Source organism: Falco rusticolus, chromosome 3 (genome assembly GCF_015220075.1).
Source record: "Falco rusticolus isolate bFalRus1 chromosome 3, bFalRus1.pri, whole genome shotgun sequence".
In the NCBI taxonomy this organism is placed as follows: domain Eukaryota; kingdom Metazoa; phylum Chordata; class Aves; order Falconiformes; family Falconidae; genus Falco; species Falco rusticolus.
In genome coordinates, this window is record NC_051189.1 from 14,891,916 (window position 1) to 14,904,661 (window position 12,746).

The following is a 12,746-nucleotide window of genomic DNA, read 5'->3' on the forward strand; positions in this document are numbered from 1 at the left end:
ATTGTTTATTTTCCTGTAATACCCTCCATTAAATTCAGTATTTTCAGAGAATATGTTTGTATCAAAGAACATGACATTAAAATACAAAATGAACTCTAATGTTTCACATCTAAATTGTGCTTTTGTCTTTTTATTTTTTTCTTCCTTTTGGAAAGGGAGACTCAAACCCCTCCTTGTGCATTCTGTAAATCTCTAGCCAAAGTCTAATCATAATGATTAGAAACAGAACTCCTGTTGTATATTATACTACTTCCATTTTTAACTTTCACCTTAAAAACAAAAAAAAAAGTTGAATGTGTGCTTATTTTCTAGAATTTTTCTAGACTGTTTCTAGATTTGTTGTTCTCCCTTTGTTGTGGCCCTATAGCAGCAGCCTACTTTATACACTGTAAGAAGTATTAGATGGTAGATTCCTAGCTGGTCATTGGTGTTTAGCTCTAAATTCATAGTAAGTGGTGGTGGTTACAGGTTCAACATGATGTAAGGTGAAGTCTCAAGTCTGTCATCATAGTGTTCTCCAATAACAGAATGAAACTGAGCTGTGAGCGGTGTCCCAGAGTACTGTAGTTGTCTTCAAGGTCTGTGTTGTAATGGAAATCCCATTTATTATATTTTATTTTTAAATTAATGACACTCTTGAAATCTGAAGCTTGGAACAAATAGACACAATTAAATATATATATATCTTACATAAAACAATTTTAATGCATTAATATAGCTGCTTTTTCTCTCTGAAAGGAATAATTCTGAAATGGAATATTGCAGTCATGCATCAGTATATGCATTTAAGTATTTCTTCATGGGTTAGGAGAAGGAACATGGGTTGCCTCTGTTCTTAGAGGACCATAACCCACCCACCCATCCTACCCATCCAATGATGCAAATATTTAAAGAAGAAAGGGTTTATAATAGTAAATGGCTTGGTCTACCATGAATATATTTCTGATGTCCTTCATGTCTCTGCTGCTAGCTGATAGCAGGTATTGATAAATAACAATACTGATTGAAATGTAGAGAGCTAGGAGGTGTGAGTGTACAATGTAATTGCAGCACTGCTGTGAAGCTGGCAATGGCTGAGTGAGGGAGTACTTTATTTGTCCTTGAGTGTCACTTTTGAGCTTCTGTAACATTCATAGAATCGCTGTACAAGATTTGAAGAATTTTGCTGCTTGAGAAGGTGGTAATAATTCTATCTTAAGAGTCCTGATCTAGTGCATCTTCCCTCCTTGAGTAGAGTTACTGGGATAACAGCTTAAATACCAAATATACTGCAAAATATTTGGGATTTCAAAAGAAGAAGAAAGAGTTAACACGAGAGGAAAATACTTTATGGTATTTAACTTTGGTGCAGTAACTGGAGAGCTTTCCTGTTAGTGAAATACACAGTCAAATCTGGGGGTGGGGGGAGCAATTCTCCAGAGACTTTTGCACTTTTTTCCGGTCCAAGTTGCTAAGAATCACATTTCTTTCTAATAAATCTAGGTCTGCTAGCACATCTATTTAGTGTGTTTCTGTTTGTTGCTTGCATGTCATGTTCTCGTCAGTTTGCTTCCTTGTGAAAGACTTTACCTCAACTATTTGCTGTCTTCTGATGTGTTTATTTATTTTCTAGAACAATAAAAAAATAATCTTGTTCTGTTTTGGACTGTTTTGAATTGCATTTAGTTGTCTTTTGTCGATAAGCTTTTTAAGTTAGATTTTTGTTGAATGGTGCTTTATAGTGGATTGGGTTTTCAAATTACAAGCATCTTCAATAAATTAATAAAAAAATTCATTTAGATGCTATTTCTATGGAACTGTATATTTGTATGCTGGAAAAAAGGATTTTGTAGGGTAGTATTTGGTAGCCAATACTCTCACTCGAAGTAATGTATTTCCACTGGACTTTGAAAAAAGCATCAGGAGAGGTTTGCGAGAGAGAGCACAGGTACAGAATAGGCTTCTGTTTGTTAGATCATTCCCTTTGTGCTTTTAAAGCAGTATTTAGTAGATTGCTAATGTGCACAAGAAGAATCAACTCGGTGTGGGGGTGGGGGGGAAGGTTGTCAATATGCCATGACTTGCTAAAAAGTAGAGCACAACAGTACTACTTATTTTTAAACACAGAAGCATTTGTAATGTAGGAAGGCTCTTCTATTTGTGTTCTGTGCAACCACTTGCTAGTGCTGTGCAGCTTTAATGCTAGCAAAAATGGTGTGTGCAACTTGAGAATCTTGGACGCAGTGGTATCTTCAGGAGCTATGGGGGGCCTGGCTATGGGTTTGCTGGTTTCTGAGCTTTAACTGTGTATTACCCTGTTAATCATGCCAGTGTGTTTATCTGCTGCTGGAGTAAGACATAGGTAAAATTGTGCTGCAGTGACCTGAAAAGTGGTGAATCTTCTTCACTGGTTTTGCTGTCTTAGGCTTCTAATTAGTACTAGTAAAGCTGACTAGTATAATCAAGTGAGTCTGGATATAGTGAATGATAGCTGTTCAACATACCGTGTTACTTCATCGTATGTTGTTGCTAGCTTAAAGGTAAGAACATTGGCACTAAAGTAACTGTGGATGCCCCATCATGCCCAGAGAAGCTGTGGATGCCCCAGCATCGGCACTGTTCAAGGTCAGGTTGAATGGGGCTATGTGCAACCTGGTGTAGTAAAAGATGTCCCTGCCCATGGTAAGGGGTTGGACTAGATGGTCTTTAAGGTTTCTTCCAACCCCAAACCATTTCTGTGTTACTTATCACTGAGATTAGTTTCAACCCAGTGGCAGCTGTTTTAGACCCAGTGCCTGTGGAAGAAAATTTTATACCTGTAACTAGATGTTTTCAGGTGTTGCCACTACCTGTGGGCTTTTCAGCATCTCCTGCACAATAGAAGTTAGGAAATGAATCTGATCTGTGTCATCATCCTATCTGGAAACAAATCTCATAGTTTTATTTTTCAGTTATCTCTAAATATACCTTATGCACAAAATGAGCTAAACTCAGAAATACTAATGTAACTCAACTGACAACTTAAAGGAAGTAACTGCCCAAAATATTGTTAAATATTCCCAGATGTGTCAGAGCGTGCACAAGATCAAATATCAGCTGCACGCTCATTAGGAAGAATGCGATGCTAACTTCCTATTATCTAGGAGTAATCCTACATAGATAACAATTAGTGTCTACATTCATGCTTTTGCAGAAAAGGAGTCTGGTTGCAAAGAAGGGTCCAATAGACCAATTGTCAAGACAATTACAATTAGCAATGCTGGATGACTTAGAGATTTTACAAGCAGTATCTCCTGGGCTTCCATTTGAGTAATATTGGAAGAATAATTCAGTGACTGTTACTTTTGCAACTCTTTTTTAGAGATCACACAAATGAGTTTGCTCATCTAATGTGACCTTTACAGCACCGTAGGGCTGATGAGTTTTCTCATGGATGCTGGTTTGGAGAGAGGCTCTGCGTTGCATCAGGCCATGTAACCAACAGTAGATGTGAGGGAAGTTCATCTGATGGGATCTCTGTTAAGCTTTGGCATTACTTGGAAAAATTATTTTCTGGAAAAACGTATTTCCTAAACTTGATTACTTATGCTATTTTCATTAGTTATGGTTAAAATACTTCAAGCTTCCAATTTTTAAGAAAATCACAATTAAAAAAATAATATCTTTTAATTTGTCTTATTTTGGGAGTAGCTGGTACATGATGGGGTTCAAAATGATGTTGGTGGCAGTTGTTACAGTGATACGTGCATGTTGATGTGGTGTTTTGGTTTGCTTTCTCTTATTTGGACCCTTTGGGTTTTTAAGTAATTCAGGACAAGTTCAGACTGTGCCTGTCTATATCCATCTTTTGCACGAAGGGATTAAGTGTCTCTAGAAAATTCTTTACTCCTCTATTTTTGTCCTCTAGATATGTGTGGAGACCAACAATCGGAAGCAGATTTCACAGTGGTGACTGGCAGGGCTGGTACAAATGGAGCGGAGAGAGAAGGACAGGAAGGGTGGTTTGAATCACATCTCCCTGTACAGAATTAAGTGATTTTGGTAGCCTGCTCACTTCTGAATAGGTAAACTACAGGAGACTCTTACCAACTCTTCTGGTTATATTTCACTGGGGCAAGTCTGGCGTTTTGTCTTGTTGCAATTTCACTGGCATGTAATAACTTATTAACCTGTCTAGCCTGCGTTTATTATCCATCCGATGAAGTTTGGATTTTATTGTGAAGAAAACTGATACTGGTGTTGAACAGCTGTAACTTTGTAAGGTGCCATTGCTCTACTTTGTTACATGGATATTGTGACCAGGGCTTGAGCAGACAGCAAGCCTATTTTCTAGCACAGACAATAGTAACTGTCAGTTACTTCAGTGCCAGGTTAGATTAGTATGTAAACTGATAAGTGAAAGACTGACTACTTTTAAGGGACTTTTAGTCCCTTGAAACCAATATATCATCCATGTATTTTCTGTGAAATATTTAATCTTGTATCTGACAACACATGCATGTGACTACCAAGCATTCATTGTACCTTTGTGTATATAACCTCAAATATTTTATACTTCACATGGATTGCTTTTTAACATACAAAAATAATTTCTTAAAATATATAGAGGCAGTTTGTCATGAGTGGGTAGGTTGTGCATGCTCTAATAGCCTTCAAGCTTCTGTCATAGTATTTTAAACACGACAAACCTGTGTTTAAAACATTTCTCTTTTGGTATAATTTTTGTGGATGGGTTTTGGTAGTGGGTAGGACATGGAATTTTTTTAGAGAAAACCTCCTACAAAGGGGGTTAAATTCTAAACTTTCTCTGATATTAGGATGAACAGTTTGTTCCAGTTGGAAAACTCATCTCGTCTGGATGATAATCTACTTGAAGGGATGAATAACATATGTTGGCATATTAATATGATTGTCAGTGTCTTGAGCCCCTCTTTTTTTATTGTAAGGCTGAAACAGAAATCAGTGGTGTTTCTTTCCTCTTCAAATTTTGAAGGTTTGAAAGGTACACAAAACACCTTTGATATTTTAGTAGATCTAGTGGACTGAAGGGGCCATAGCATCCTCTGAGCAAATATGTGCCTTTAGGATGATGCTGATTACTAGAAGACCTAAATTTAATATGAAGACTAAGCACTTCTGTGATCAGTTTCTGTAATAGTAGTTTTATATCAGTCAAGAAAGGAAGATTTTTGTGTTGCTCAAACCATGCTTTTCATGTTGATCAGCAATTAGTATATCAAATATTAAGTATGTTCTCCACTATATAGACTTTTACATAAACACACATGCACACAAATACATCTATAAGAATAAAAGGACACAAGGTTCTAAAGAAACAGTTGTCTATCTAAATGAGTGTTTGGCCGTTTTTAGTACATTAAAGACGGATAGCAATCCAGAATCTAGCACTTAACACACTACATAGTGGTATAACTTCTGGTTTAAAAATTAGTAGCTATTAAAACAGAGAAATAAAATAGAAAGAAATAAAAACAGGCCCAAACATAGAAATACCCTTTACTGAGAAGGGAAATAGAAATACCCTTTACTGAGAAGGGATCAGGTTCTAGAGGGTTGAAGAGGGTCTGTGCGAACTGCAGTGCACAGCTCTGCTTCTTCTAGTGGAGGGGACTACGGTGTGGTTATGGGATGTCAACATAAGCCCTCTCTGACCTGATACTGACTTGTGTGCTGTCTTATGCTGGTAAAAGTGTGTGTGCAGCTACCCAGTGATCTGTATCAGTGAAATGAACCATTGGGAGGACTCACCTTCCCTTCACCCCAAAATTAATTTGGTTTCCTCAGGTGGACAAGTTTTGAAATTTTTATATTGGTATGAATAGTTACTGGTAAATGTACATCTTATGAGGGAGGATGCTGTGAGAAGTCTTGCCTCTGAATGTAAAATGGTAGCTGTAAGTACCAATTTCTGTCAATGTGCCATGCACTGAGGGAAGGTGAGCTAGATCCAGAGTGCTTAAAAGGAACCCATGGTTTTCATGGAGCTGAGGTCACCGCAGCAGCTCCTGAACTGGTATGAAGGAGACACTGGTTTCTTCAATAGTATAGATTTGAACTAGGTTGGTGGTTTGGAATTGCAGGCTGGGTCCAAAGTAGCTAAATTGCAGCAGAAAGGAGAAATTAAATCTGGGGTGCCTGTCTGCAAGATTCCAAACGGATTGGTTAGAAGAGTTGATCTTGCGTGATAGGGAGGTTTTCTTCTTGAGCATAAGCTTGAATACAAGGGAATGCAGGAACACAAAGCCTTGACAGGGCATATGTCAAACACCATGCACTGCAAATCTGCTGAGTATGAGAAGCAAGGAGCTTTCCTTGTTTAATTTTATGTAAAACAGATTACATATGGTGTTGGCAGGTTTTTTTCTTCATTTCTTCACTAATGCCTCAGGTGTTTTTGTGAACACTAATTTTGCATTATTTTGAATCAGGATGGAGCTTGTCTTCAAAATGACCATTTTCAAGAATAAAGCTTTATTCAGCCAAGGAGGCAGCAAATGTGTGTTGCAGGTACCTTTAGTAAATAATCTGTCTTTTCAGAATGCGTAAGAAGGTAAGAAAACATTCTCCCAGGGAAGTTAAAAAGGCCTCCTGGGAGGTGGTATTACAGGAATGAAAAAAATAAAAAAGCATTTTCCAGGAATGAGTGATGAGGAGGAAGAGTTTAGTATGTAGGAAAGAGTGCATCTGAGTACCTAGAGATTGTCACAGAGACTCCTGGGTTCTCTGAGGCATTGTAGCTTTCAATAATACAAATGTATGTCACTTCTACTGAAAGATCAGTTTTTGTGTTTTCTAAGATGGGAGTAAAAATATTTAGTACTCTAAAAATTAACGAATACTGCAAAAGCATGCTTTTACCTGATGGGGAAAAGCAAGGCTGTTGCTGTCTAGTTTAACATAGTTAAAAGGTAATGTTACTCTGCAATAATAATTGAATTGGGTATTGAGTGCAGCTTAATTCCTTTACAGAAGAGTACAGCTAAAAATTATTAGCTAAAGACATTCAAGAGGAATGTAATATATTTGGAAACAAACTACCTACAGTTTTATAAAACAAAAAAAAACAACCAAAAAAACCCACGCAAAACCCCTTAGATTACAGTTTTTGTGTACCTAGAATCCTACATAGCATCGGGTTCCTTGTGCAGCAGGCATTTTGAACTCTACCCTGGTGTACAGTTAAAAGTGCACGTGGATTTGTTTTATGTAGAGTTTTGGACTAAGTAGACTAGTTCACATAAAGCTCGTATTTGCAAATATAAAAATACAAAATTGGACTGTGATGTCATTCTGACTTAGATCACTGGCTCCTTCAGGCAGTGGATGTCATCTCTATATTGCTTTGCTCAGTGATTGCTCTCTTAAAATAATGAATGTTCCCTCCTGCTTCCACATTAATGATTAAATTTAATTCTATATCAAATCCAATTTGGAAGAGTTTTCTAATCTCTTTGTCCTAGCCTTCTAGATTGATAACTTTAGGAATAAGTACCTCTTTCTTGGAGTTTTTGTTGGTTTGGGTTTTTTTTCCTCTTCCTGAGTGTCCAGTTTGCTTCAATATTAGAAGTTAGGTACAAAGTTTTCTCTCTGAATCTCATCAGTGTTGACCATTGTCTTTCTTCCAAAATACTGGCTTCAAATTCTTATACTATCCTACATTCAAACTCTTGATAAGACAAATGAATCATGATTTTTTTTTTTTTTTTTTTTTTTTCTGGTCATTGAAGGTGGAGGGAACTTTGGTAGAAATGTATGATAACAACTGTCTGGCATAGCATGCAGGCAGAAACAAATGTTTTTGACAGCATTCACAAAGGAACCTAAGGAGAATCACTTGCTGTGCACTGTCTTGAAAAGGAACACAGTTTTGAATATTTTATTAAATTTAGAAATTGTAACTCTTTCTTGCAAGTGAAAGTCAAGTAAAATCCACTATTTTACTGGGGAGCAAAGGAAATAATATTTGCAGTTCTGAATGTTTGAATCCATTGTTCTGGTGCAAACGAAACCTGAGATATATACGTGCTTCCTAATACTGTTTAAATTCTGTGGTTCCAAACTTTCTCATTTTAGCTACCACAGAAGTGTGCTCTGAGAATATGGTGGTTTCCAGTTAAAGCACAGAAACACTACATTTTCTTTTTGTTACAGACTTTCATGTATTGTTCAGCTATAACATTTTGCTTGGTTAAAACTGGGCTGCTCCAAACCGGAACTATTACATATTAATTGGTTTATCTGTATATGGGTTCCTATTGTAAGTGCGCGTACACTGAAACACTCAGTGCTTCAAACTTAGGTAGGACCGGTACCCTCATGTATGACCATCTCCAGTACTTAACACTCTAGTTGACCTGGAACTTCTTCTGTGGTTTTTTTTTTTGTTTTGTTTTTTTGAGCTTCAAACCCAGTGCAGTATACTTCAGTCATCTCAGCTTTGACAGTGAAACCTCTGCTTTTTGGTTAGGTTGGCATCACGTTGTTGGTGATGACCCTCTCTGAGGTACACCCAGCTGTAAGAATAGCTGCCATTCTGCCTTTGTCTGCCAGTTTTCAGATATCAGACCCATGGGAACCTCAAGCTGTAAGTGTTTGGATGATGCAGCTACACAAGGGTCTCTGCAATATGAACTTTGCGGTCTGCAACAGCTGACAGGTTCATCTGGACTGCTATACTGACGGTAGTTCTGAGTACAGGTTCTCCAGTCTTCAGTGATTTAAATTGAATGTAATGTGGTAAACGCTTTCAGCTTCATTAAAACATGAGATTATTGATCTAACGTTACTTATATGATGGGAAATTGCCTATGATCTAAATGGGGAAAAAATACAGGAAATAATTTAAACGTATGTTCTCCATAGATTGCAGGGGAACCATGTGCAACACGTTAAGTAAGCAGAATATTCAAAACTCATGCTTAAGTGAAATAAACTGTGTCACTGCACGCAGTACCAGTATGTGTTTTTTAAGTGTCTTGATTCTACAAGTCTTGAGTAATGTTTATTTTGATTTTATTCTTTGCTTTATCATAGTAGTTCTTTTTCACGTTAATTTGATTTCTTACATTAGATTGAGAATGGGTAGGGTGAAGTTATGTTGCTTGAAAAAGAAAGTACCGAGAAATCTAATCCTAAATTCATCATTACTTAACAACATTTTATTCTGGATTTTGAAACTATTGCAGGAAATATGAAGTTCAGAATGATGGAATCCTGAAAATGCGTATTTGAATACTATTATTATAAATACTTCCCTTCAGTCACATTATGTTGCACAAAATCAAATCTTAGTTATTTTCTTTTGATTTGCTACTTTTCATCTTCAGTATTTATAAAATTCTGTTGTGGAGTTTGGTGCAAGAGGTTAATGTGATAATCTGTGTCTATAGTTGGAATGCTATTATGGGAAAAGCATAGAAGTTAAGTAATTTAGTTGTGGTAGAAACTATAGGGCTATAGTAGAAGCATCTACTGACTTTCTTGTTTGGTTTTTTTTCTTTTAATATATTACAATTTGATAAATGCTTTGTTCCTTGCAAAATGAACATGTTCTACTTTTAGCACTGTCACTACTGCTCTATTCTGCCTTCAGAGCATTTTCAGTTCTTTAATTCATCTTGAAGGGGTTGAATGACCACAGACCTTCCTGCAGGCTGATTATACTGTATCTGCAGTTTTCTCCAGCCTGAGAGGCTACTCGAGTTTGGGGGTTTCTTTTGAAATGTTATTATGTATTCTGTTAATGAATGAAGTAAATATTTAAAGTCTGTTTATTTTCTGTTATTGTAGGCGTTGGATCAAGACAGAACTGCACTACAGAAGGTGAAAAAATCTGTGAAAGCAATATATAATTCGGGGCAAGGTAAGACATTGCTTTCGGTTTTGCATGAGAACCTAAGCATTTGATTCAGGTTTCTTGCAATTTATCCTGTTGAAGTGTATAGAACAAGAGATGCTCACCTGTTTAAGAGTGTTTGAATTTAAAAATTTTCTTTGTTTGCTTCTGATTATACGTCAGTTTAATGTGCTCTCCAGTTCTTTGCCCTTGTATTCCTTCTCAAAAGCCTCTAGGAGAATTCCCATGGGTAAATTTTCCTGCTGTTGTAATATTTCAGTTACCTCCAACTAGAGCAGTGATGAGACAGTGTCCTGGACTGAATCTATGGAGTGCACTTCTAAGTGAAATAAGAATGAGAACTTGTTCAAAAGTTTAATAAATTAATTAATAAAACAGATACCTACAGACAGATGTGTCTTTTCTTTAACACATGCTCTTCTCATAACATGTAAAATAAAAATTTATGTCTTTTCCTTCTTACCTAAAGTAGTAAAAAATTTATCATTATTTTGCTTGTTTCAAGATACTGTTGATGTTTTATTGGAGCTATAGTAATAACTGAGAGGATAGGTGGCTGGAGTATGAACTGATAATCAGTTTGAGTTCAGAAACAGATTATGATCAAGCACAGATCAATATACAAATTAGATTTTTAAAATATAAAGTATAACTGGCTTCTGCCTCTGTTTCTCTTGAAGTCTAAAAACTCTGCCAAAGGCAGACAGGGTACCAGAACTGTATACTTTCCAATAACCGTCTGGCTGTAAATACTGGATTTTAGAAAAATCCCAGTTCCTCTTCCCTAGTGATAATAATCAGTTTAGCAAATATTTTCTTTATGCAGAGCCACTTCCGAGTGACCTTAGTTTCTGTGTTGTTTTGAGTGTTGTCCCGTTAATTCGTGTTTGGATGTGCTGGAGATTCTTGTCTCTTCTGCCAGTCACTAATATTGTTGCCCTATTAGCACCATGTTTTAATTAGCTTTTCTGTACTGTTGGTGGGTGATGAATGTTTTCCCAATAGACTGTGAAGACTGCCTGATACAAAAGTGAGAATAGTGTTTGGTACATGTTTGTCTAGTTTTATGCTTTTAGAAGTATTCAGAACCTCCAAGTAGCTTTTCTGTTTGAAAGTACCTACTTATTGAATTTCAAAACTGATGAAAACTGTAGAACACATGAAAAATGTTCTTCCTGTTTTGAAAGATATAAATGATACTAGAGATTTTAGCTACCATTTGATTTAAGTCTTATAATAAAATATTGTAGGCCATACTGTTATCATGAGCTAGTTACGCTGAGTAAAAGCAGTAGAAGGTTTGTTAATGGTTTTAATTGGCTGCTTCTGCACTTAAAAAGGACCAGAAATAGTTAAGTAGATGGCTTTATTTTGTTTTTTTTTAACAAGTCTTGTTTCCAAAGTACAAGTTAGTATGAATTCTTTTGGCTCAAGGAAGCACTGTACGTTGTACTCTAGCTCCCTCTTCAGAATGCTGTGTGATAGATAGGATACATTCTCATTTGAAAAGCTGTGCAGTAATTAATAAATATAAACTTGGGTTAGTAAGAGCAAGACTACATGTGTTATGTGAGACCTTGTAAAAATGAATCAGAAAATCAAGTGACTGAATTAAAAATCAAACTCATTTTGCCTGCTTGTACAAAAAGAATTGCTCAGCTAGCTATATTCTTATGCTTCAGTGATGAAAGTGGATTTTGTTGATAATTAACTTAACATAAAACATAGTGAAACCAGCTGTAAAAATGCATTGTCATTTTATCAGCTAAAAAAAGAATTGGGTGACTTTTATTTCAGAAGGAAGCTTCTAACTATATTTTGACAACTCAAAATTGGAACTTTGTTTTACAAATTTGATATTTTGTTAGCAGATAAGACCGTATTTAAATCGCTAGAGTAGGAAATGGGTGGGGCTTTTTAAACTCCCCTGTTCATAATCTCCTTTTGAGAACTGTATCTGGACTGGTGAGAAACGGTTATTCAGGGCCGGAGAAATTCTTTTCAGTTCAGTAATCTAATTCATACTCTACCAAAAGTCATAGATAAGATTTTTTGGGGTTGTATTGGGGTTTTGGTTTTGGGGGGTTTGATCCCCACTCCCAAGTAACATTTGAACAGTGACATTTCACGTAATGCAATGTCTCCTGCAGAATTCTTTAGAAAACCCTAGCCCTCTGGCATGTCGGTTTGTTCCTCTTCGATGATGAGTTATGAACTGCAAGGGACTCTTACCATTACAAAGAGAGCTTAAGTGTCATCCAGATACATTTTGCTTTTCGTGTGCATTCCTCAGCCATTTGTTGTATTTAGATGTAGATCTACTGCTGTTGAAATGAAAAAATGAAAATATACCACCACAGAAATGTGGAAATCCCTTAGAAAGGTCCCATCCCTTTTTCTCTCTGTGAAAGTACTGTTTATGAAATCCAGTGAGATGTACAAACTGATACCACTTTCTCACCACTTTCTCCTTATTTGGCTTGCTGTTAATTTCTGGCATGCTAGAGTGCATCTGTAACTAGGAACCCATCTTAGTGAATGGTGCTTGAACTTAACGGAGAATCTGTTCTGTCTAGCTTTCCCATAACATTTGAATTGAATTTAAACAGTAGATGGCACAATTAGTTTTGTTGTAGATTGCTCAGTAGATCTTTTTCATTAGTCCCCTCCCAAGTACAGTCAAAAGAATGTACGCAATGGAGAAATAAAAACATAAAGTCTATATCAGACCAAAGGTACTGAGCTGGACCAGCAGTTCACATGGTCTCCTGCAATGATCAACAGCAGATGCTTGAGGTGTGCATAGAAGAACAGTGCAAATTGGAGAGAATTTTTTTTAATTTTGTTGTTTAAGACTTTCTCAGCTCACAATGATGTGAAGGCCAGGAAT

General features: G+C 36.5%; 1 protein-coding gene across 6 annotated transcripts in view; it reads left to right on the forward strand.

Moving 5' to 3' along the window:
• The window catches only part of ASAP1 (ArfGAP with SH3 domain, ankyrin repeat and PH domain 1), a 161,887-nt gene that overhangs the window by 67,283 nt on the left and 81,858 nt on the right, over positions 1 to 12,746 (forward strand). For all 6 annotated transcript variants that reach the window (XM_037378731.1, XM_037378728.1, XM_037378729.1 and 3 more), the window contains one exon: positions 9,790 to 9,862. In XM_037378731.1, the coding sequence (XP_037234628.1) occupies positions 9,790 to 9,862 (73 nt within the window). The remainder of the gene's footprint in view (positions 1 to 9,789; positions 9,863 to 12,746) is intronic.